Source organism: Sceloporus occidentalis, unplaced genomic scaffold (genome assembly GCF_023333645.1).
Source record: "Sceloporus occidentalis isolate IW3139 unplaced genomic scaffold, rSceOcc1.0.p SCAF_36, whole genome shotgun sequence".
In the NCBI taxonomy this organism is placed as follows: Eukaryota; Metazoa; Chordata; class Lepidosauria; order Squamata; family Phrynosomatidae; genus Sceloporus; species Sceloporus occidentalis.
The window spans coordinates 7734577-7759066 of record NW_028317016.1 but is presented as its reverse complement, the minus strand read 5'-3'; the positions used below and the strand labels follow the sequence as shown (position 1 = coordinate 7759066).

The following is a 24490-nucleotide window of genomic DNA, read 5'->3' as shown; positions in this document are numbered from 1 at the left end:
GAGCTTCAGAGTTGGAGCAGTGTGCATGCAGTAATGTGAGGCTGATCTTCCTGCTGCTGATGACCCAAAAAAAAAACATGGGGTCTGTCTCCAGACAGTACTCGGGTTTCCCAGCCATGCAGAGCCCTGGAGTCATCAGAGGATGCGTCTGCAATGTAGCATGTTCTGAGATCTGGATCCTGATGGAATAAGAAGGCACTGCATGTCCCTTCAATTAAAGATGAAATGCTTTTCCCGTTACCTGCCCTACATCTTCAGACCTCCAAACACCATCCTTTCTTCCAGCTGCCACACAGAAGGTACAGGTTATGAAAGGGTGGGGATGTGGGTGGGGGTGAAGATATAGGAGTGGGATGGGAGGCAGCTTGACTTCTCAAAAGATCAGTGCTGATATTGCTGGTTCAGCTGTCAGATGACAGCCATTTCTGCCAAAAGCCTTATGTGAAATAGTCTTACTGATGAGACATGCCTCAGTGAACTGAGCCCTTCCTTTCTATGTTATATACGTATATATATTGTGAGATGTACAGGTTCATCCTCACTGTTCTCAAGACAGAATTCATTTATCTACATTACTACTTATTGCATAGTAATTAAGCCTACTTCAATCTAATGTCCTACCAAGGCAAGCCCCTTCTGCCACTGTGCTGAACTATGCACTTTACAGCCTATACACTTTGTCACTGTCTGCTTAATGCTGTTTTATATTCCAAAGCAGTTTATTTGAAAAACACTTTTGTCTACTTTTATTTTTCCTGCTTTTTTTCCCTTGGAAAAAAGGGGGGGGAAAATATCCGCAAGAAGCATGGTTTTCTATGAATGTATTACATTACAGTTATTTATATAGCGCCTGCTCAATCAGACTGTGAGATAAATTTAAAATCACAAATATATATATATATATATATATATATATATGACTTGAGCCTCCATGCAATATTTGTATATACTATTTAGTATTATACAGTTAATGTTATAAACTTTTTTGGTGAAATTGCTACAGAAAATATCCATTAATAATTAAGTAACATTGCAACAACTAGATACAGTTATTAAATCATGAGCTAAAACACATGGGTTAGTTAAGAAAATGTACAGACTTTTTTATATTCTAAATGATGTGCTTTTAAATGGCATTTCTATGTTATTTAGAGTGCTGGTGTATTTTTGTAATCAAATAGTATATGTTCCCCATAGATTAACACAAAATTTAAGTAAATTTGTTGCGAAACAATACAAAACACAAAATTAGAACTCTATTTCAAGTGAGAATTTAATTGAAACCCAATGCTGCCAGCGATTCTATGGAGGCAGCCATCTTGCATCTTCACTTTTCCAAATAGACATCACCATGGCAACACGATACCACTAGGGACTTAAAACCAAGTATTTTGTTATGTATTTATTATTTTATTGGGAGAATGTTGAAAGGCAGCAACTCCTATATTTATATTTTTATATAGATTGGTACTTTGGGGACTGGAAAATGTTAATTGGATACCGTTTACATAAAAGGGACACTAGAAAATTCTTCACTCTGGGTGTAAACTCTCTGTCCTTTCCTGAGCAGCTACCGGTGGTCTCCATGTTTAAGCCATGGAAACCAAGAACACATGTTAAAAGAAACAGTTACTGGATGTTAGACAGCTGGGATTTAAGTCAGGGAATGGCAAAATCTCCATACAAGACACCAGTGTCTGTGGCAATGATTGTGAAGGTCCATAGAACATTATTAAATTGTTCATCGCAGACCTCAGTAAATGTTCACCATGAGCAATGTTGGCACCTACCCCTGCATGTAATGTTTTGAAGCAAAAAATGACAAAAACATATAAAAAGTACCCAACGTGGTTGCATTATCAAGTGTTTGTAGAGACTGTCCAGTGTGTATCTCCTTGTAAGTAAATGGTAGATTGGGCAGAACAAATATTTTGAGGCTGCCTACTAGCTGAATGAAATTAACACCAGAAACAGGGATACTCAGGTTGTAGAATGCTTGTAGCTGTATTGTTCAAATAGAAGGGCCAAAATTAAACAAGTAAAGGGAATCTAGATCTGGTTGAAGAAAATATTTCTACTAAAGGTCACCTCTATTATATTTATATTTAATATTTAAGTCATACATTAGCTGTTTCTTCATGATTTATATTAGAAATACAGATAACCCAACGTAAGCAACTGTTCTCTTGCCCATTGGTAAAGATGGCCCTATCAAAAGAGATGAATGGAAGAACCTGTGAACAAAGTCATTATGCAATGGTATTTTTGGCGCATATTAAGGCAGTACTTAGAACTCATGGATTTTATCGAGACTAATTGATTTCAACTTTTTTGTGTGACAATTCCATGTAGCTCCATATGTAAATGAATAATTGATCGCTGCAGTACTTTATCCATTTTCTTCATGTGCTGTTCTGAGTATTTGTGTGCAGCTCTGTCATGCATAAATTACATTTTACCAAGACTTATAAAGATCAGTTCTGGGACAAATTGCCAAATAATGTTGAACAAAGAGCAGGAGCCTTTCTATTGTTTCAACAGCTATTGCTTCTGATTTAGGACTACCCCCCCCCCCCAATATACCATTGAACTGCTGCTAATATGCTATATTCATCACAATTTCAGTGAAGTGGTGGTTATTAAACAAAAATGTACCTTTAGGAGAAGCTGCAGTTCTAACCACGCTTAGCTTCACCAGTTGCCTCCTCACTGCTGCCCTTATTGCTGAGTGTCATATACTGGCACTCCATCTTTTCAGGCACAGTCCTCCATAGTGTGAATGGGCCAGTTGGGGAGATCAGTGATCTCTTTTTTAACTTGACCAATGAGCAGTAGCACTGCAGGGAGCCTGATCCCCCAATTAGCTCCCAGTTGCGCCACAGTTTGTCACCTGGACCTGTTGGCCTAGACCAGAGTATACCACTCGCTGCAGCACAACAGTCCCTCTGTTCTGTGATGTTAATTGCATCTCCTGCAACCTGAGTAGCTTTGGGAATTCTGCAGAATCCCTCCATGCATTTGCACGGGTGATCAAACTAACATTTTAAGGAACTACTCAGCTATTATGTGTATTAAAGATGTTTACTGTTTTCTCTGCTATTAAATCAAAAGTTAAGATTATCACTAAAAGCTTGCCAGCATACTATCAGAGTTTTTTAAAAGTCAATGTGAAGGTAACCATGCTATTTTACCACTATCTCACTTTCATTCATTTATTCTGTCACATTGTTTGCTAAAAATAATGTAAGTTGAGAAAAATTGCTTTAAAAATATGTTCTAAAAAATATAAATGAGCACGGAAGATGCACTCTGTTCATATAGTTATACCTAAAACAAATCTAAATGCTTAACGACATCTTATTAATACCTTTTATGATGGTTTACCTTTAAAGAAATAATAAGGTCCCATGCAAAATAATCAGTCCTCAGCCCTACATGACATACCTGATTACACGCATGTGACATCATTTACACAGATGGGTCAATCATATAATTATGTACCCAAAGAGGAACCTGATGTTGGTTGACTAATCCTTTCAACTTTTAAATATTATTTCAATATTTATTTGTAAATAAAAAGCGCTCTTATATAAGGCTAGCTTTATAGCATTATTTAGGGGCAAAAATGTTTTGTTTGTTAAACCTTATAGATTCTTAAGACAATTTATGTGATCGTGTTTCATAGTGGAATTTTTTTTAAGCTAATCAGTGCAGTGTTAGAATCAAAGCAAAACACAAACTATATGTTAGTTTGGACTGCTGCGCTCCAAGAATACTAGATCTTGATAGTCTGTGATGTTCCCCCAACTACGTGGAACATTCATAGTTTCTGACGAACTTTACAACTTTAATGGCGTATATGCAGTGTGCAAAAAGAAAAAAGCTGTTTCACTATTCCACAGGTAAATTGGTTAACGGGCTGTATCTGGGGGGAAATATGGGATTTTGGTAGATTAATAAAATTGTGACATTGCCTCTATTGCATTAAATATTAAATATAAATAATATTGGTGGAAAAAAAATCATTCTTGTTCCTACGTGAATCGTACTGCCCATGTAATTGAGACTCTCATTGCGTCTGAGTTGCAGATTTTTTGTTCTTTTAAAGGGTTAATATATTATGCAACTTTTAGTTATGCATATGTATGAAATGCTATTTAAAGGAATATTTTGCTGAAGTGGTATTTTATTCTGCTTCTATGTGGCTGGATCTCATGTGTTCACAACATTGTTAATGCCAAGTGCAAGGCAAATATATTACAAAATAATGCAAATGTATTCTGGGAAATGATTATGAAATGTTGACAAGCATGTAACTATTAGTGCCTTGTGTGCTTTAATTTGGGATTCTTGTAAAAAATGCATCCAGATTAGTTGTTTTTTCTTTTGTAGAGGAATTTCCTCAACTGGTAGACAAATGTTTTTGGTTAGACTGTGCAACTGGATAGAGATAAAAAGCAGATTAATGTTTAAATGAAATGAAGAAATGTTACATAGCCCGGCTGTAGGGTATGTTTTTGCACTTCAAAAAGTGACTTACGGAAATCTAGCCTGCAGTTGCATAGAGTATGTATAGGAAGCTATTGGCCAGTGGCCCGTCAGCCATTGTGGTCATACCAGTCCTGCATATAAGGATCAACTGCAGTACAAAGATATTTATTTCTCCTAATTAATGCTTCTGAGATAACCTTGAGCGTCTATCATATTATACCACAATACTAATTTGAGAAACGCCCAGACTTCTTTAAAGAGACAGTCACCCAATTTCTGAAGGCACATTGAAGTTAAGAGTGTCCATGTCATCGCCTTGTACTTTGCAAAACAAACGGTTTTAGAGATGCTAACCCTCCACCTCCAAATGCCTGAGACATCAGTCATGAATCACTACAAGATATATAGGCATTTCCATGTTTCTTGTACATACTAATTCTAATATGACTCTAGGCAAAACAGCCTGTGTTGGATTATGGAAACTGGGGGAGATTAGTAGCTCTGCAGACTGTTTAGTATACAGTGTTTATTTGTTTTGGGTTGTTTTGTTTCATTTGATTGGCCCTCCAATCTGAATGCTAAACATGATTTACTAGCTTCATGTTTTTTGTTTTTTTACTTATCGATGCTATCAAGCATTTAATAGAAACTTTTGTGCAAGGATTTGTTAAGGCATTTCTAAATTGATTTTGTTTCCTTCCTCTAAGCATACGATTCATCTAGAATAACTAACTGAGCAAAAAACATTAAGTGATTGTGTGACTAATGAACAAAGTTGGACTAAAGCTGGCAATATCTGGAGACTTTCCACTAGACTTTTGAGTTTATATGTCCCCATTCAGCCAAAAGAGCATTTGTGAGGTCAGACACCGATGTTATGACATAATCTGGCTTGCAGTTGGCATTCCAATTCATCCCTAAATTGTTCCGTGGGGTAAGGGTCAGTGCTCTGTGCAAGCCACACAATTTCCTCCATACAAGACGCCTCAAGCCATGTTTTCATGGTCCTTGCTTTGTGTACAGGGGCACAGTTATGATGGAATAGGAAAAGGCTTTTCCCAAACTGACACCACAAAGTTGGAAATATACAATTATTATATAAAATGTCTTTTGTATGCTGTAGCATTAACATTACCATTTACTGGAACTAAGGGGTCTAGCCCAAACCCTGAAAAACACTCAGATACCATTATGCCTCCTCCTCCAAACTGTACATTCCGGTGTATGGTGTTCTCCTAGAATCTGTCAAACCCAGATTCGTCCACCAAACCTCTAGAAAGTGAAAGGGATTAATCACTCCAGAGAACATGTTTCTGCATGTGTGTGCGGTCTACTGCTTTGTGGCTGAGCTGTTATCATACCTGGGAACTCTGGGAGAAGCACCGGTTCTCCTGGCCAACACCTGAATCCTCCGGGTGGCGGGTGGCAATTCCCTCTTTAAATGGGGGTGTTTCCCATGATGTTAGCCAGACTGCCCACTGACATCAGCTAGCGCTTCTGGCTGCATCCCACAAGGGTAAGCTCTGAGTAGCCAGAGCTCAAAAGTTGCCAGGTATGGCTGTTATTCCTAGATGCCTTCACTTCACCATAATAATAATAGAACTTGTGGCAAAGGTAACATCTATGTCTATGGAGACTTCAGGACTACATTTGTATCTTATACATGGATGTGGCCAAAACACCTAAAAAAATTTTTTTTAAAAAAAGTAGGAGGGGGGGTCCACTCATATAGTGTGTATAGACATTGCTGAATAAACCTTATATATCCTGTGTAGATGTAAAATGAAGTGTTATACAATGAAACTAAGCGTTATATATAGCGGAGCTTTCAATTGTTACCTCGCTAAACAATAGAAACATTTTCAATTTTTACCTCTGGACTGCTAAACAAATTGCATTAAAGCCAAATATATTTATAATTGTTCAAGCTGTTCAAAAACCAGAGCACTCATACTGCAAATAAACAGAAAAGGGAGGATATCCTGAAAACAGCAGGAAGCAAATGTTGACATCCAGCCAAAGAAATATATTGTTGAGAACCATATGTGTCACATTAGGGGTTGTTTGTATTGATGTGTGCGTGTGTGTATGCATATATCTAATAATATATGTCACGCAGTACGGTTAATAAACTATTAACTAGTCTGTTTTGGAAAGCACTCTTACGTTACGTATTTTTTTTACACCTGGCTAAAACTCTTGCACAGTACTGTAAATGTAAATATATGCATCACATAAAAGGGTTTTCATTCACTTTTCTCTCATTTTCTTTTGTTTGCTTCTCAGGTGAGGAATGTATTGTGGGTACAGGCCCACTTTACTCTCCTGTACTCTACCTCAGTGACCCTAAACATCTTTTCATATTACATGCAGAAAGCTACACAGAATTACCAGAGCTGTAGAATCATTATACTGGGTCATATGTAGCTTCCATCTACCGCAAAACCCTGGATTAGGTCACGATATGTTTTTAGAATGTATGTCACATAATAGGTGCCCCGTTTGATATTATTTGTGTGACAGGGAAAGCTTGGTCCTCTGGCCTTAGGCTGTTAACTGAAAGCCTAGAGGTTGTTGGGTGCCCCCAGACCATGATCCGAATCTGGACACAGTGCACAGTGTGTGTGTGTGTGTGTGTGTTACACGCGGGTTTTGTTTTTTGCACTTGCTGGTAAGAGCACCTGGTACTTTGGCCCACTACAAGCACCTTTTTATTTTATTTTTTTCATGTCACTAGCCTCAGCCTTGCAATTGTTAAAGCACCAGCCTAAAAGGCTGGGGCTTCATTTCTGAAAATTGTTTAAACGTTTAATCATTTCTGAAAATTGTTTTATTTAATCTACTGAAAACTAATATCTGATACCTGACACAGCACTCCCATTTTTTTATGGTGAGGGAGGAGATATGTAGCCTTTGGGCAGCCCCTTACTTCTAGTGATTATTCCAGTGACCAAGAGAGAGAGGGAGTAAGGGGCAGTATAGCTCTTTGGGGAGTGCGGCCTTCTGTGGGCTTTTTTTTTCTTCCCCACAGCCAAGCTGCTGGAACATAGGGCTATAATAATTTTTTTTCTCTATGTTTTCTATGTAATTGGTTGTATAGTCTGGCCTAGGGTGACAGATGCGACAGGCTGCAGCCCCTGTTCCCCTTGACTTGGTCTGTCCTCACTAGTGCGCTACAGCTTTCAATGAGTTTAAGGAGATGATAAATCTCCAGTGAGATTAGACCATTTGTACCACAGAGGTCGGTGCAGGCATCCATAGTACAATTTCCGTTTGCGTTGATGCTGAGTGCCAGGATATGTTGGCATAGCCCAACACTCTGCACAAAGACAAACCTCTCATGAGGAGGTGGTGGCCATCTGTGGCTCGGTAGATCTGGGAGCGCAGGGTCATGATTCATGTATGAATAAAAATGTTGCATACATTGTAAACCTAATTGTGTGGGGCATTTTTCCCATTTATTGCTTTGGTGCCTTCTTTTAATCCTTTTTCTTCTGTTTGCAAAATCTGTTGCTATCTCATCTCTGTTTTTAAATCCATGATTTTCCTGGTTATTCACATTAATAATGTTGTATGCATTTAACATTTCAGCAATAGGCATGGGGGTATTAATGCTGCTAGGCATAAACATTTATAATAATAATAATAATATTTACTAATACTTGCATTGTGTTGCTCTTATTCTTTCTCGTGTAATATCAATATGCTAGCAGAATGATGGGTTGATAAAAATGTTCTTGCCTTAATGCAGTTCATGTTTTGATTTGGATTATTCATGCAGTTTTATTGTATTTTTGCAGATAATCACAGTATTAAACTGCCTTCATGTTGATGTAGACACTGGTTATTGACTGAAGAAATTGAGGCATTTCTGAGATAATCATAAATCTTGATAATGGAAATATGCAAAAAATTTACGAGCCTAATCCATTCACGAACAAGATACTTTCCTCTTGATTTTTACAGTGATTACCTAATAATAATAATAAGAGCATGAGCAAAGTTTGGTAAAGGTGATATATTTATTTCCAAACTAAAGTATAATAGATCTCCAAACTAACTAGATCTCCCCTTGAGGCCTATATATGCATGAACAAGATATATAGGTAGTATTTATTAGTAATCAATCTTTGAGACCCTAGGCCCTCTTTCCTTTTTGCCTCCTCTGGTGTACTACTATTTAGGAGTGCTAATTGAGTTTGCAGGAATCTGATCTGCAAACTTTCTTTGTCCTAGGGATAAGCATAGCCAACTACCAACAGCTAGTGGGTATGCAGCAGCTTCCTGAAAAGACCGATGTGTACTAAAAAAGCTCATGCCAAGGTACTCTCTCTGACTTCAGGAGCCATCAACGCTTGTATATAGCAGTATGATTGTTACATTGTCCGTTGTTCTTCCGCAGGCAGGGAAGCTAAGACGCAGCCCGCGCGTTCAGCCCCCTGCTCGTTCCGTCTGCGGGGAGCCACCGTCAGGTCCGTCTTGCTGCCAAACGTGCGACCCGGCAAAGATCGAAGGATCTTCACTAGACGCGTGTCTCAGCGTCATGAGACGTTCGCATATGCACACATGGCTAACTCATGAATATTCATGTAATTTATCTTTTTTTTTCCTCCTCCCCCTAATTACATAGGTAGGAGGGTCTAGTAGTTTGGAGGGATGTTTAAACCCTCAGCTGGCATTACACCTTTGCCTGTGATAGTGCCTTATTGTAACACTAGCGTTTTGACCTGCTTGTGTCTTTTGATTCTTTAAATTCAGCTTGTTCCTGACCATCGTTGTTTGCCGCCTGCCCTGACCTTTGCTTGTGACCCTGACTACTCTTTTGCCCGACCCTTGGCATTTATTATTTTGTTCCTGTACATTCTGAACTCTTTTTATGTTACGGATTCTTCTGTACTCTGCTAAACGTCTCCATTGCCAACTTCTGCATAGAGGATCCACAGCCGGTACCGCCGCAGTGACAATGATTTCTAAGACCTAAATCATCTTCCTTCACCAAATGTGCTCTAAAGGCCCGAATCCATAGTCCATCTAGAGGTAGATTAGCCCAGTCAATTTAAGGGAACAATTATGGGAGTTTTTTACTGGAACATCCTCCTTAGAAGAAGATGAGGACTGGTCTCTGGCAAGGAAGGCTCTCTTATGAAGCCTTTTAATGCTCTGGAGACTGCCTCCAGTAGAGGTATCCATCACAGTCCTCAAGTAGTGCTGCCATTTTAAGTCTGAGGTGATTTGGGTCTTAAGCGTGCTGAACAGTTGTCCCAATTACCTGATTAGCTGAAATGCGCTGCTGAGTGTATTCATTAGTCTTTTCGGGAAGCTGCTGCATACCCACTAGCTGTTGCTAGGTGGCTATGCCTCCTGGAGGGACAAAAATGTTTAGTTGGTATGAGTGCATCAAAGTGTTCTGTGGCTCTAAAAGTCAGAATGTGTACATATAGCCCCTTCCCTTGATATGTATCAAACCACAACTTCTAAAGGAAATGTGTTCCTCCTTAGAGGTTTCAAATATTGGTGGATTTAGCAGCTGACCAGGCTTTGTATTCGGTAGATGCAGTACTGTAAGACTTCAAATGTCTTTGTATTTAAAACCTTTTGTGTTGCAATTGTATACATTGGGGAGAAATAAATCAGGAAAGTGATGTATGGTTTAACCTCCTTCACAATAGGAACAAATTATTATTATATATTATACTGTAGATCATTATTATATTCCTCAGATAAGTTTTCACTGAAGAGAAAAAAGCTATTTAACTTTATAGCTGCTTACCTGGGTCAGCCTTTAAGCAAATAAGAAAACATATACATATTCGAACACCTATACCTTTTCTAAACTTCCTGGCCCAATAAGGGCTACTTTTCCTGAGCTCCTTTATCTTACCAGCTCCCCAATCTATTGCATGAAAAAAATCCTTCAGATTGTCCTGTAGTTCTTTAAAATGAGAGAATCATACTTTTCCTTAGTGGTTAATGGGACTCTCTGGCCATCATATACATTTATTTATGCATCTGTTATTTCCAAGTAAATTGAGCTATTTCAGAAGGATCTTTCTAGGATTTTGCCTTTTCTCCTGTTCCCTATACCCTTGACTTCCTGGAGATGTGTTCATCCAAACACATCTCCTGCTTGTCACTATGCATACTTACTGTCAGCGTCTGCCATATTGCCTCAGTTCCTGTTAGAGCAAAATTACAGCGCTGTTGGTTACATCCTCTCCCCTGATTGGAGGATCTGGGAGAGGATGTCGCCACAAGCACCATGATTTTGGAGGAAGTTCCCACTGGGTTATGTCCGTGGAGATGTGGACGAAGAGAGAAGATAAAAGATCAGGAAGCGGTTGACAGAAAAGGTGGAGAAACATTTAGAGATCGTGAGTGTGAGTGAAATGCCCTCGAACCAAATGGGCAGGGAACACAGTTAATTGCCAGAAAACAAATGGGCCAAAAGGGAACTGAAAAAATTTGTCTGAATCATTTTACTTGACAGAGTAAGTGAAAATGCCTCCTTAAATGTTTTTAAAACATAAAATGGATTCCCTGCCATATGTTACAATTTTCATTCTGTAAGTCTGGCATTGCTTTACTTTATCAGAAGAATATTAATTCCTAAATGATTATTGAGCATTTCATAATATTTGACTTTAACTGAATTGTAACCTCCTATTTTATTCAATTTATTCTGTTGGCATTCATGGTCAGTTTGACAATAAATTCTAGATTAGGTTTGTCTTCACTGTTCTTGGCAGTATACCAGACTCTGAATTGTTGTTGCTGTAGAAAATGCATTGAATTTAGTTGTTGCTAATTTACTGCTTTCCTGCTTTTTGATAACAAACCTTATGAGTCTAAACACAAGATGTTTCATTATCTCCTGTAACGTTTATTAGAAATTACTCCCGTCATTGCACTGTTTATCTGCATTACTTATAATATATACATTTTTGTTTTCATTTTTGATTTGTCAGGCATAACATTTGTATAATTTGCCTGCTTATTTTTGTAAAAGGTATTTTGAAAACATTGTGCAACAAGCCTTCTCCTATAATACCAACTATTGCCTTAAGATATACACTAGGGGTTAACCATAGGAAGTAAATACTTAGCATTTAATTAACATAATTAAAATGGCCATTTAAAGATAAAATTCAAATAACACATACCCATCCCCAGATAAATTGTGTCTGATTGAAACACCTGAATTTAATAATTAAGGGTTGTGTCCCAATACTTTTGTCCATATAGTGTATTTTCTGTCCCGGCGAATAGTGCTTCTTTTTTAAGGTTAATCCTCAAGATTCTTCAAGGAATGCATAAAGATTCCAGGACAACTTACAAGCTCGAAAAACCCTTCTTTAACCCCTTCGCGACCTTTGCCGGTTCAGGACCGTCATGACATGAAGGTCACTAAATGACCTTTGACGGTCCTGAACCGTCAAAAAGTAAAGTAAGCTTAGAAAGTGATCAACGATCGCTTTCTTCGCTTAAACGGCGTTACTGTAATGCCTCGATGTCGAGGCATTCAGTAACGCCGAGATCGGCATCGGGGGCAATGTCTGGCCCCTCCCCGAGGCGTCAACGGACGCCTGTTTTAAAAGCGTTTAGGAGGCGATCAACGATCGCCTCCTAAACTTAAATGGTGTCGCTGGAATGCCTCGATCAGGAGGCATCCAGCGACACCAAACACTTACCTCTGGGTGGGCTGTGACCGCTCCGGAGAGCGGTCACATCCGCAGCTGCCGGTGTTCTTCGCCATCAACAAGAACCTGTAAAAGAAACAAACAAGTTTTTAAAGTTCGCTAGATGGTCTAGAGAACTCTGGCTCCACTTGCAGGTTGAATACAGGTACTGCATTCAACCATGCAAGTCAATGGAGCCCAGCTTTCTAATCACAATGTGATTAGTAAAATATTAAAAAAAAAAAAATATGGAAAAAAAAAATATGGAAAAAATTAAAAGTGCTAACATTTAAAAATAATTATGCAGTGATGTCACTAGATGAACCATCCAGCAAAATGTGTAAAAAAAAATATAAAAAAAAAAGTTTATTATTTTGAGCAAGTGCTAAAATTTCTCAAAAATCTCAACAAAGAGTTAAAATAAAAGCACTTCAAATACCCAAGGGGTGTCTAATATAAAAAAAAATGGCTGATGGGGTAAATTGGAGTGGCTGAGCTCAAAGATAGGGCATAGGTACAGACTTTCCAAAATGGACAAAAAAAGCGCACTTCCCAAATGTGGCATTTTAAATCTCAAACAACACGACAAATCCATGCATGTCGGGTATCACTGCACTCAGGAGATGTTCCTGAACACACATTGGGGTGTTGTTTGACAGTGACATATACCAGAACCTGTATATCTATAACTAAAGTACAATTTGTGTGAAAAAAAATTACTATTACAAAGTTTGACAAAGTGTAGTTGTATAATTGGTGCATGGAAAGGGTTAAAATAACAGCATTTGGAATACCCTGGGGTGTCTAGTTTTCAAAAATATATGGTTTGAATGGGTTAAATTGAGTTAACCGGCTTCAAAGATGTTCCAAAGAGGAGATGGAGGCAGAATGACCAGATTTGTTAAAAAAGATTTGGAAATCATAAAACGCTGCTTGTACTTATTGCCCTATAACTTACAAAAAAACAGCAAAAAAACATAAAAACATTGGGTATTTCTAAACTCAGGACAAGTAGTAGAATCTATTTAGCTAGTTTTTTTACTTGCTTTTTTAGGTGAGTAAAAGATTTTTCAAATAAAAGTCATAAAATTTGTTTTTTTTCAATTTTTCACCATTTTTTTAAATTTTTTTTATAGTAAATAAGATGATACGATCAAAATGATATCTGAAGAAAGGCCATCTTGTCCTGAAAAAAACAATATATAACTTATGTGGGTACACTAAATGGGTGAGGAGAAAATTACAGCTGAACACAAGCACCACAAAAGTATTAAAACAGCCTCGGTCCCACAGGGTACAAAACGAAAAATGAGCCCGGTCCTTAAGGGGTTAAACAAAAATATGGTCTCCTTGGCTAGAAAAACCAAACACCTGATCTACCTATGCACTTATTATTTTGATAGATTGGTAGCTGTGCCTGATCCCCTGCTAAATTAACTGTCTCTTACATTAAAGGGACACTTATAGTTACATAGTTATATAGGCTGAAAAAAGACATTCGTCCATCAAGTTCAGCCTTTCCTATATCTGTTAATTTGTTGCTGTTGATCCAAAAGAATTTGGATTCTCTTTTTTTTCTTTTTTAAATTTCCTGCAAAATTCCATCTCATGAGTAAGGTTAAGGCCTGAAATAGTACATTACATTTTAAAGGTTCATCTCTCACCTGTGTTTTTTTTTTTAAATATTAAAACCTATTTTTGTCATTGATACCAACCCAACTGGTAACATCCCTTATTTTTGTAAGAAAAATAGATTTTATATCCTTCCTATGATATGACAAAAATTATTGTCCTATTAACCAATAAAGGTATGACTATACATGCTGTTGGCAATATGTATTTGTCTATCTTTTTTCCATCTTACTATGTTGATAGCATATATAGTTCTATACAAAGTATTTTTAGCTTATGTTATTTTGTAAATATTTGGTGTTTACGGATTATAATGAACATATATGACAAAATTTAATAAACTTTAAAATAAAAATAAGAAGATTTCAGGACAATATATAAGGTATATCGTTTTGGCTTTTGAAAGAAAAAGGCAAAGGTGATACACAGGTGAGTCCCAATAATTTGTAGTGATCCGGGTCTAAAGGGCACAATCTGAACATTCGGGTTCCTTTTTCCCCAAAAATGTCAAAGCACTTTGTTTTCATAATTCAAACGCTATTGGAGAAGTTGAGGTTCATTATGGTCTTAAATCTACTCGATAGCTTTGTCTTATGCTGGAAATCCAAGATGAAAGCAGTAAAAAAGGCTTAGGTCAGATAAAATGCTGTTTGCAGGCTTAAGGAAAAAAAATAGCACCTTGTTTTTAATCATTTAAGGTATCCACAATATTAAAGCTGGTATTTGTAGTAGACTAGGGAGCCGGCCAACTCTTCGTGTTCATCTTTGTTGGGGAAAAAATATTCGTATTCCGCGAACATTCCTGTGTTCCGTTCGGTTTGGCCGAATATTCGTGTACATTCTTCTTGGGTTTTATTTCTTCGTTTTTTTGTAGAAGGGGTTTAAACTAGACTTGGGCACCAGGGGGCTCTTCGTGTTCGTCTTCGTGCTCGTCTTCGGGGAAAAAAAAATCTTCGTATTCCGCGAATATTCGCCCGTTCCTGTCTTCTCTTCGGGCGAATATTCGCGGACATTCTTCGTGCTCGTTTAATCTTCGTTTTCCTCCTGGTTGCCTAGCAGGGGTTAATACGGGGTTAATAACACATCACAGCAGCAGCAGCTGCCGTGAAGGTACGTGTGTGCAGCTCTATTGGTCGTTTCGGCAGGGGGCTGGTCTGGCATCAACGAGTGAATTGCAGAACTGCAGAATGCACTTCATTCGTTGATGGCAGGCGAGCCCCCTGCCGAAACGACCAATAGAGTTGCACACACATACCGAGGTGTACTGTCCATAGATGTTTAATAAAAGAATAGGGAATATTTTACATTTTTAAATTGATTTTGGACCACTTTACATGCCTAACATTTGCTACCTATTTACAATGGCATACTTTGCAACAACCCAACTTACTTATTGGACAGGACTGGAAAATAGCAGGACTGTCCACCAAAATCTTGGGTGTGTTGGCAGGTATGCTGATGGAAAAATGTTGGACAAGAACTAAAAAATAGCTTAGGGTTAATGTACGGTTATGTTTAAGATTAGTAGCAGTGCACTGGTTTGGTTAAAGATGGATTATGTCTAAATAATAATAATTAAATTTTAATGTTTTTTTTTAAAAAAAAATAGGGGTTTATTTAAATGTATTTTAAAGTTAGATTTATTATTTAGTACTTGATTATATTTATTAAATGTTTATAGTAGCGTTACCTACCGAGCTATAACTACCTATGTGTATTTGCATTTTGCATACCTAGTTTAGCTAAATTAGATGGGACAGGACTGGAAAAAAGCAGGACTGTCCCTGAAAAAGTTGGGTCTGTTGGCAGGTATGTGGATGGAAAAATGTTATAGGGTGAAGTGTGAGTTATAGTGTTAATGTAATGCTATTAGTGAGTGAAGGCCAGGGCAAATAACAAGGAAAAGGTCCTTGTGTTTTGTGCATTGTAAGTGTGTGTGTATGTGTGTTATGTGTGATGTCACTGTGTGTTATATGTGTTATATGTGTTATTGTGTGTGTTATGTTTGGTTGGTTGTGTATCAGAAGGAAAATAATGAAATGGAAAAGGAAATGGGAAAGGCAAATGAGTGGGCAATTGGCGACCCGCTCACCTGTTTCACCCCAGGGCAAAGCACCCAAACACTGTCAGTCTTAGACGTTTGGCAGCAGACTTCCAGAGCTCAGACACAAGGCCCTAGCGTAAGCTGGCCACTCCGGCGGAGGTAGCAGGCGTTGCCACACCGCAAACAGAGGCAGCCAGGGGGGAGAAACTGCCCTTACCATTAGGGACATTTTGGGCATGACTCTAGCCAGGAAGCGAACTGGCAGAGAAGAGATGCTGGCACCACCACCAGCAGCAGCATTGAAAAGACGAATGAGTGGGCAATTGGCGACCCACTCACCTGTTTCACCCCAGGGCAAAGCACCCAAACACTGTCAGTCTTAGACGTTTGGCAGCAGACTTCCAGAGCTCAGACACAAGGCCCTAGCGTAAGCTGGCCACTCCGGCGGAGGTAGCAGGCGTTGCCACACCGCAGACAGAGGCAGCCAGGGGGGAGAAACTGCCCTTACAATTAGGGACATTTTGGGCATGACTCTAGCCAGGAAGCGAACTGGCAGAGAAGAGATGCTGGCACCACCACCACCACCACCACCACCAGCAGCATTGAAAAATTGGAAAGGCGAATGAGAGGGCAATTGGCGACCCGCTCACCTGTTTCACCCCAGGGCAAAGCACCCAAACACTGTCAGTCTTAGACGTTTGGCAGCAGACTTCCAGAGCTCAGACACAAGGCCCTAGCGTAAGCTGGCCACTCCGGCGGAGGTAGCAGGCGTTGCCACACCGCAGACAGAGGCAGCCAGGGGGGAGAAACTGCCCTTACAATTAGGGACATTTGAGGCATGACACTAGCCAGGAAGCGAACTGGCAGAGAAGAGATGCTGGCACCACCACCAGCAGCAGCATTGAAAAGGCGAATGAGTGGGCAATTGGCGACCCACTCACCTGTTTCACCCCAGGGCAAAGCACCCAAACACTGTCAGTCTTAGACGTTTGGCAGCAGACTTCCAGAGCTCAGACACAAGGCCCTAGCGTAAGCTGGCCACTCCGGCGGAGGTAGCAGGCGTTGCCACACCGCAGACAGAGGCAGCCAGGGGGGAGAAACTGCCCTTACAATTAGGGACATTTTGGGCATGACTCTAGCCAGGAAGCGAACTGGCAGAGAAGAGATGCTGGCACCACCACCACCACCACCACCACCAGCAGCATTGAAAAATTGGAAAGGCGAATGAGAGGGCAATTGGCGACCCGCTCACCTGTTTCACCCCAGGGCAAAGCACCCAAACACTGTCAGTCTTAGACGTTTGGCAGCAGACTTCCAGAGCTCAGACACAAGGCCCTAGCGTAAGCTGGCCACTCCGGCGGAGGTAGCAGGCGTTGCCACACCGCAGACAGAGGCAGCCAGGGGGGAGAAACTGCCCTTACAATTAGGGACATTTGAGGCATGACACTAGCCAGGAAGCGAACTGGCAGAGAAGAGATGCTGGCACCACCACCAGCAGCAGCATTGAAAAGGCGAATGAGTGGGCAATTGGCGACCCACTCACCTGTTTCACCCCAGGGCAAAGCACCCAAACACTGTCAGTCTTAGACGTTTGGCAGCAGACTTCCAGAGCTCAGACACAAGGCCCTAGCGTAAGCTGGCCACTCCGGCGGAGGTAGCAGGCGTTGCCACACCGCAGACAGAGGCAGCCAGGGGGGAGAAACTGCCCTTACAATTAGGGACATTTTGGGCATGACTCTAGCCAGGAAGCGAACTGGCAGAGAAGAGATGCTGGCACCACCACCACCACCACCACCACCAGCAGCATTGAAAAATTGGAAAGGCGAATGAGAGGGCAATTGGCGACCCGCTCACCTGTTTCACCCCAGGGCAAAGCACCCAAACACTGTCAGTCTTAGACGTTTGGCAGCAGACTTCCAGAGCTCAGACACAAGGCCCTAGCGTAAGCTGGCCACTCCGGCGGAGGTAGCAGGCGTTGCCACACCGCAGACAGAGGCAGCCAGGGGGGAGAAACTGCCCTTACAATTAGGGACATTTGAGGCATGACACTAGCCAGGAAGCGAACTGGCAGAGAAGAGATGCTGGCACCACCACCAGCAGCAGCATTGAAAAGGCGAATGAGTGGGCAATTGGCGACCCACTCACCTGTTTCACCCCAGGGCAAAGCACCCAAACACTGTCAGTCTTAGACGTTTGGCAGCAGACTTCCAGAGCTCAGACACAAGGCCCTAGCGTAAGCTGGCCACTCCGGCGGAGGTAGCAGGCGTTGCCACACCGCAAACAGAGGCAGCCAGGGGGGAGAAACTGCCCTTACCATTAGGGACATTTTGGGCATGACTCTAGCCAGGAAGCGAACTGGCAGAGAAGAGATGCTGGCACCACCACCAGCAGCAGCATTGAAAAGGCGAATGAGTGGGCAATTGGCGACCCACTCACCTGTTTCACCCCAGGGCAAAGCACCCAAACACTGTCAGTCTTAGACGTTTGGCAGCAGACTTCCAGAGCTCAGACACAAGGCCCTAGCGTAAGCTGGCCACTCCGGCGGAGGTAGCAGGCGTTGCCACACCGCAGACAGAGGCAGCCAGGGGGGAGAAACTGCCCTTACAATTAGGGACATTTTGGGCATGACTCTAGCCAGGAAGCGAACTGGCAGAGAAGAGATGCTGGCACCACCACCACCACCACCACCACCACCAGCAGCATTGAAAAATTGGAAAGGCGAATGAGAGGGCAATTGGCGACCCGCTCACCTGTTTCACCCCAGGGCAAAGCACCCAAACACTGTCAGTCTTAGACGTTTGGCAGCAGACTTCCAGAGCTCAGACACAAGGCCCTAGCGTAAGCTGGCCACTCCGGCGGAGGTAGCAGGCGTTGCCACACCGCAGACAGAGGCAGCCAGGGAGGAGAAACTGCCCTTACAATTAGGGACATTTTGGGCATGACTCTAGCCAGGAAGCGAACTGGCAGAGAAGAGATGCTGGCACCACCACCACCACCACCACCACCACCACCAGCAGCATTGAAAAATTGGAAAGGCGAATGAGAGGGCAATTGGCGACCCGCTCACCTGTTTCACCCCAGGGCAAAGCACCCAAACACTGTCAGTCTTAGACGTTTGGCAGCAGACTTCCAGAGCTCAGACACAAGGCCCTAGCGTAAGCTGGCCACTCCGGCGGAGGTAGCAGGCGTTGCCACACCGCAAACAGACGCAGCCAGAGGGGAGAAACTGCCCTTACCACTAGGGACATTTTGGGCATGACTCTAGCCAGGAAGCGAACTGGCAGAGAAGAGATGCTGGCACCACCACCACCACCAGCAGCAGCATTGAAAAATGGGAAAGGCGAATGAGTGGGCAATTGGCGACCCACTCACCTGTTTCACCCCAGGGCAAAGCACCCAAACACTGTCAGTCTTAAACGTTTGGCAGCAGACTTCCAGAGCTCAGACACAAGGCCCTAGCGTAAGCTGGCCACTCCGGCGGAGGTAGCAGGCGTTGCCACACCGCAGACAGAGGCAGCCAGGGGGGAGAAACTGCCCTTACCATTAGGGACATTTGATTCATGACACTAGCCAGGAAGCGAACTGGCATCGAAGAGACACTGGCACCACCACCAGCAGCAGCAGCAGCAGAATTGGGAAAGGCGAATGAGTGGGCAATTGGCGACCCACTCACCTGTTTCACCCCAGAGCAAAGCATCCAAACACTGTCAGTCCTTGGCGTTTGGGAGCGGACTTCCAGAGCTCAGACACAAGGCCCTAGCGTAAGCTGGCTACATTGGCGGAGGTAGCAGGCGTTGCCACACCGCAGCAAGTGCAACCAGGGGGGAGAAACTGCCCTTACCATAAGGGACATTTGAGGCATGACACTAGCCAGGAAGCGAACTGGCAGAGAAGAGACACTGGCACCACCACCAGCAGCAGCAGCAGCAGCATTGGAAAAGGCGAATGAGTGGGCAATTGACGACCCGCTCACCTGTTTCACCCCAGGGCAAAGCATCCAAAAACTGTCAGTCCTTGGCGTTTGGGAGCGGACTTCCAGAACTCAGACACAAGGCCCTAGCGTAAGCTGGCTACACCGGCGGAGGTAGCAGGCGTTGCCACACCGCAACAAGTGCAACCAGGGGGGAGAAACTACCCTTACCATCAGGGACATTCGAGGCATGACACTAGCCAGGAAGCGAACTGGCATTGAAGAGAGACACTGGCACCACCACCAGCAGCAGCAGAATTGGGAAAGGCGAATGAGTGGGCAATTGACGACCCGCTCACCTGTTTCACCCCAGGGCAAAGCATCCAAGCACTGTCAGTCCTTGGCGTTTGGGAGCAGACCTACAGAACTCAGACACAAGGCCCTAGCATAAGCTAGCTACACCGGCGGAGGTAGCAGGCGTTGCCACACCGCAGCAAGTGCAACCAGGGGGGAGAAACTACCCTTTCCATTAGGGACATCTGAGGCATGATTTCAGCCAGGAAGCGAACTGGCAAAAGATACTGGCACCACCACCAGCAGCAGCGTTGGAAACGGAAAAAGGTGAATGAGTGGGCAATTGACGACCCACTCACCTGTTTCACCCCAGGGCAAAGCATCCAAAGACTGTCAGTCCTAGGCGTTTGGGAGCGGACTTACAGAGCTCAGACACTAGGCCCTAGCGTAAATTGGCTACACCAGCGGAGGTAGCAGGCATTGCCACACCGCAGCAAGTGCAACCAGGGGGAGAAACTACCTTAAACATTAGAGAGAAAAAATTTAACTTTCCAAGCTAAGAGCTGGGTAACCCAATTTGGGCAGATTGAATTTAAGAAAGGCAATCTGCTCCATCAGATGAGGTGCCATGCGTGAGCGCTGTGGACTCAGTATGTTTCCAGTCATAGAAAACACGCGCTCACTTTGAACAGTGGTTGGCGGACATGATAGAAGCTGCTGCGCAACCCATGAGAGTGCAGGCCACACACTCTTCTTTTCATCCCAGTAGCTAAGAGGATCAACATTAGGAGCAGAAGGAACTTCACAGAGGTAAAGTTTGACCATTTCAGCAGCACTACTCTCCTTTCTGCTGCTAGCTCTGTCAGATGGTCCAACTATACTGCCAAGTGCCTCTTCCCAAAACGCAGCTGCTCCACTCAGCTGTGTTGTGCTGCTTGTGGCACTGCTGCTGATGCTGCTGCTAGGGGTAGCAGACCACATCATCTCTTCCTCCTCCTGCACCTCACCCTCCTCGGACAGCATTCCCATTTTACGCTGCCAGTCACGCACCTTGTTGACCAATTGCTCCCGGTAGCTACTGAGAACATTGAATTTCAAAGCTAGCTTTCCCTTAATTCTTGGATCACAAAGGCACGCTAGCATCATTTCGGGACTCTCTTCCATTCGCTTGCGAAGGTGTACTTTTAGCAGATCCTTCAGCTTCCTGACTATGGCTGCTACGTCAGGATGTAGAGTGCCACCTTGAACAGCCTCACGGTTTCCAAGGAACACATCCATCTTGCTGCCTAGATGGGAGAACACTGGGATTACCTGGGCCAGACTGGCAGTGTTTGAGCTTAAATTTTCTGTGGCATCCCTGAATGGTTTAAGGACTGCCACTAGCTGGGCGATCACTGTCCAATCCTCCCTATTCAATGGAGAGGTAATCCCAATATTGTGCTCTGAGGCAAGATTATGGATTGCCCTCTGCTGCTCCAAAATCCTCTCTAGCATGTCTAACGTGGAGTTCCACCGTGTACTGACATCCTGACGTAGGCAGTGTACGGGAAGACCTGACCTCTCTTGCTCTTCCCTCAAAAGTTGGCTAGCCTTAACACTATGGTGAAAGTGCCCAGCGATCTTTCTGCAGCGGGACAGAACTACTGCTGCCACATTAGTTCCTTCTGACATTGCTGCCTTCACTACAAGATGGATGATGTGGGCTGCACAGCGCACACCAACAATATGACCATCTCGCAGCGCTTTCACCATATTGGCACCTCCGTCAGTTACCACAAAACCAACTTCAACATTGGTGCCCGCCTCTGCTCCCACCCAAAGGCTAAACATTTTCCTAATCGCATGCAGAATATTTTGGGAAGTGTGCTTTTCATCCATCACTTCTGCATGGAGAAGGAATGATCGGTAGCCTGCTGCAGCAACTTCCTTAGACACACCGGGCTGCCACCAGTGTGCTGTCAAAGAAAGAAAGGCATGCTGGGCGCTAGGTGCACTCCACAAATCTGTAGTGAAATGAACACACTGACCAGCAGCCTTGGAAAGCTCCTCTTTCACTGCTGCAACACAGGACCGATACAGCGAGGGGACAATGTTCCTGCTGAAAGTGGAACGTGACGGAACTGTGTATTGTGGAGCCACAGCCGCCATCAATTGTTTGAAAGGCTCCCCTTCAATCATGGAGAAGGATGCCCCTCCAACAGCAATGAACTGACCAATAAGTCGCGTTACTTTATTGGCCTGCTGTTTGGGCATCGTTCTCTTGGAGTGGAATGCCCCAAATTCTTCCAGGGTGGGCTGGGCATGCAGTGCTCCAACCTGCCTTGGTCTCTGGCTGCCAGCACTAGTTGCTGCTGCTGCTGCTGCTGCTATTGGCTCAGAAGAAGAAGCTGTTGGGGTTTTTCCACGGCCACCAGCTATGCTGCCTGCACTAAGTTTTACCTCTGCATCTTTCCCCAATAGCACAGCGTTGTGTTGAGTGCTGAGGTGATGCTTCATGCTAGCACTGGTAAAATGGCCAGACACTTTCCCTCTGCTTATTAGCTTCCCACAATGTTTGCACTTTCCATAGCGCCCTTCTTCAACATTTTCAAAGTGCTCCCAAATTGGGGCGCGCATAGCCTTGGAGTGTGCCTTGGGTGCTGCTCTTACTGCTCGGGGTGGATGAACAGAGGCAGAACTAGTGGTGGTGGGACTGGTGGTAACAGTACTGGCCATAGTGGGACTGCTAATTGCTTTAGATTTGCTAGGTTTTGCTGCTGCTGCTGGTGGTGGTGATGGTGATGATCGTAGCGGAGAAGGTGGAGGCTCAGGGGAAAATTGTGCACTAGTCATTTGGACACTGCTCCCTGAGGAATCTGATTCCTGACCACTCATCTCCTCTACTTCCTCTGGCTCATAGTCTAGCTCTTCATTAGCCAGATCGAATGGAATTCCTGCTAGGCTGGAGCTAAGACTGATATCGTCGTGAGACTCGTGACTAGTAGTAGTGCGAGCAGGAAGAATAGACTCTGCACTTGGCCTCTCAGTCTCAGGCTCCTCTGCTACCTCGCTAGGTGGAGTTCCACTATGTGTAGCCCTCTCTCTAACTGTCTTTACAAAAATTTTGTAAGGACTTGGTGGCTTGCTAGAGGTACTAGGAGGACATGGCGTGGCGGTACCAGTGGGAACAGTAGGCGCAGCACTAGTGGTGGTAGAGGCGGGGGTGGTGGTGGTGGTGGTTTTCCCTACAAAGGAATGAGATCGCTTTGGTTTGGGACCCCTCTGAGTCTTGCTGCTAATTTGGCTCTGCTTGGTACCTTGCATGCTGCTGGTGGATGGGGAAGATGCTGCTTGGGGCAAAAGGCACTTCTTTTTAGTCACTGGGCTGGTACTACTTGTGCTACCCTTTAACTTTGAACGTGCTTCTGGTGCTTTAGGCTTTCCGTAAAAAACCATAGAGCTTGTGGGCCTAGCCGCACTACTACTGCCTGCTTTTGGTGCCTTTCCTTTACTTGATGATCCTTCAAGCAATGCTTCCCCAAATGATAAGCGAGAGCTTGGCCTACTTGGCCGACTAGACTGACGCAAAGGCTGCATCTTAGAGCTGGTGGTGGTGCTGGTGGTGGTGCTGGTGGTGGTGGTGGTGGTGGTAGATGGAGCTTGTCCCTCCTTAGTCCCAAAAGGAGGATCCATTTCAAATTTTGTGTTGTGTGTGTAGTGTAGTGTAGTGTAGTGTAGTGTAGTGTTTAAAAAACTATAAAAAAAAAAATAAAAAAATAAAAATAAAAAAAAGGAAAAACGAATTAAAGACAAAAAAATTAGAGGAAGTTCTCTTCAGTGCTACTGCTTAAAAAGTAAAACTATGCACTACTGCACTGTGCTGTGTGCAATCTGCCAAAATCCTAAAGTTATTGAAATTATTAACTCAAGATTAACTATTTAATAACTAGCAGTATTTTATTTTTAATTTGAATTTACACGGGCCTAAGAGCTTAGCCTACCACTATGCTAGCCTAAAGCTATATTTCCTTACTATAAGTCTACCTCTAGGCAGACGCTCTCAAACCCACTAAGCTAAAGTGAGGTTAAATCAGATTCAGTATATGATTTATTAATTAATATTAAGTTATATAATATTAATAGATTAGAACTAATTTACTTATATATTATGTATTATAGATAGAAGAATATAGATTATGAATTAGAATTTAGAATTAGAATTACTTATATTATAGATTATGAATTAGAATATTATTATTTATAATATATTATAGATTAAGATTAAAGAAGATTAGAATTATTTTAGTACTACAGCTAGTAGCTTGAAGCTTTGCTTAGTACAGCTCGTCACAGTCAATTTTTCTTGAAAAGAATTAGAAATAAAATAAAATGTCACAGCAAAACAGTTATCTTCACTGCTTGCTGCACTCACTAGCCCAACAAGTTCACTTCACTGATGGACTG

At 42.7% G+C, this 24490-nt stretch overlaps 1 protein-coding gene across 1 annotated transcript in view; it reads left to right on the top strand.

Moving 5' to 3' along the window:
• Window positions 1-202: 202 nt before the first annotated feature.
• LOC149297907 (serine/threonine-protein phosphatase 2A 55 kDa regulatory subunit B beta isoform) overlaps window positions 203-24490 on the top strand; it is a 121570-nt gene continuing 97282 nt past the window's right edge. The window contains exon 1 of the mRNA XM_089488018.1: window positions 203-299. Within this exon, the coding sequence (XP_089344144.1) occupies window positions 203-299 (97 nt within the window). The remainder of the gene's footprint in view (window positions 300-24490) is intronic.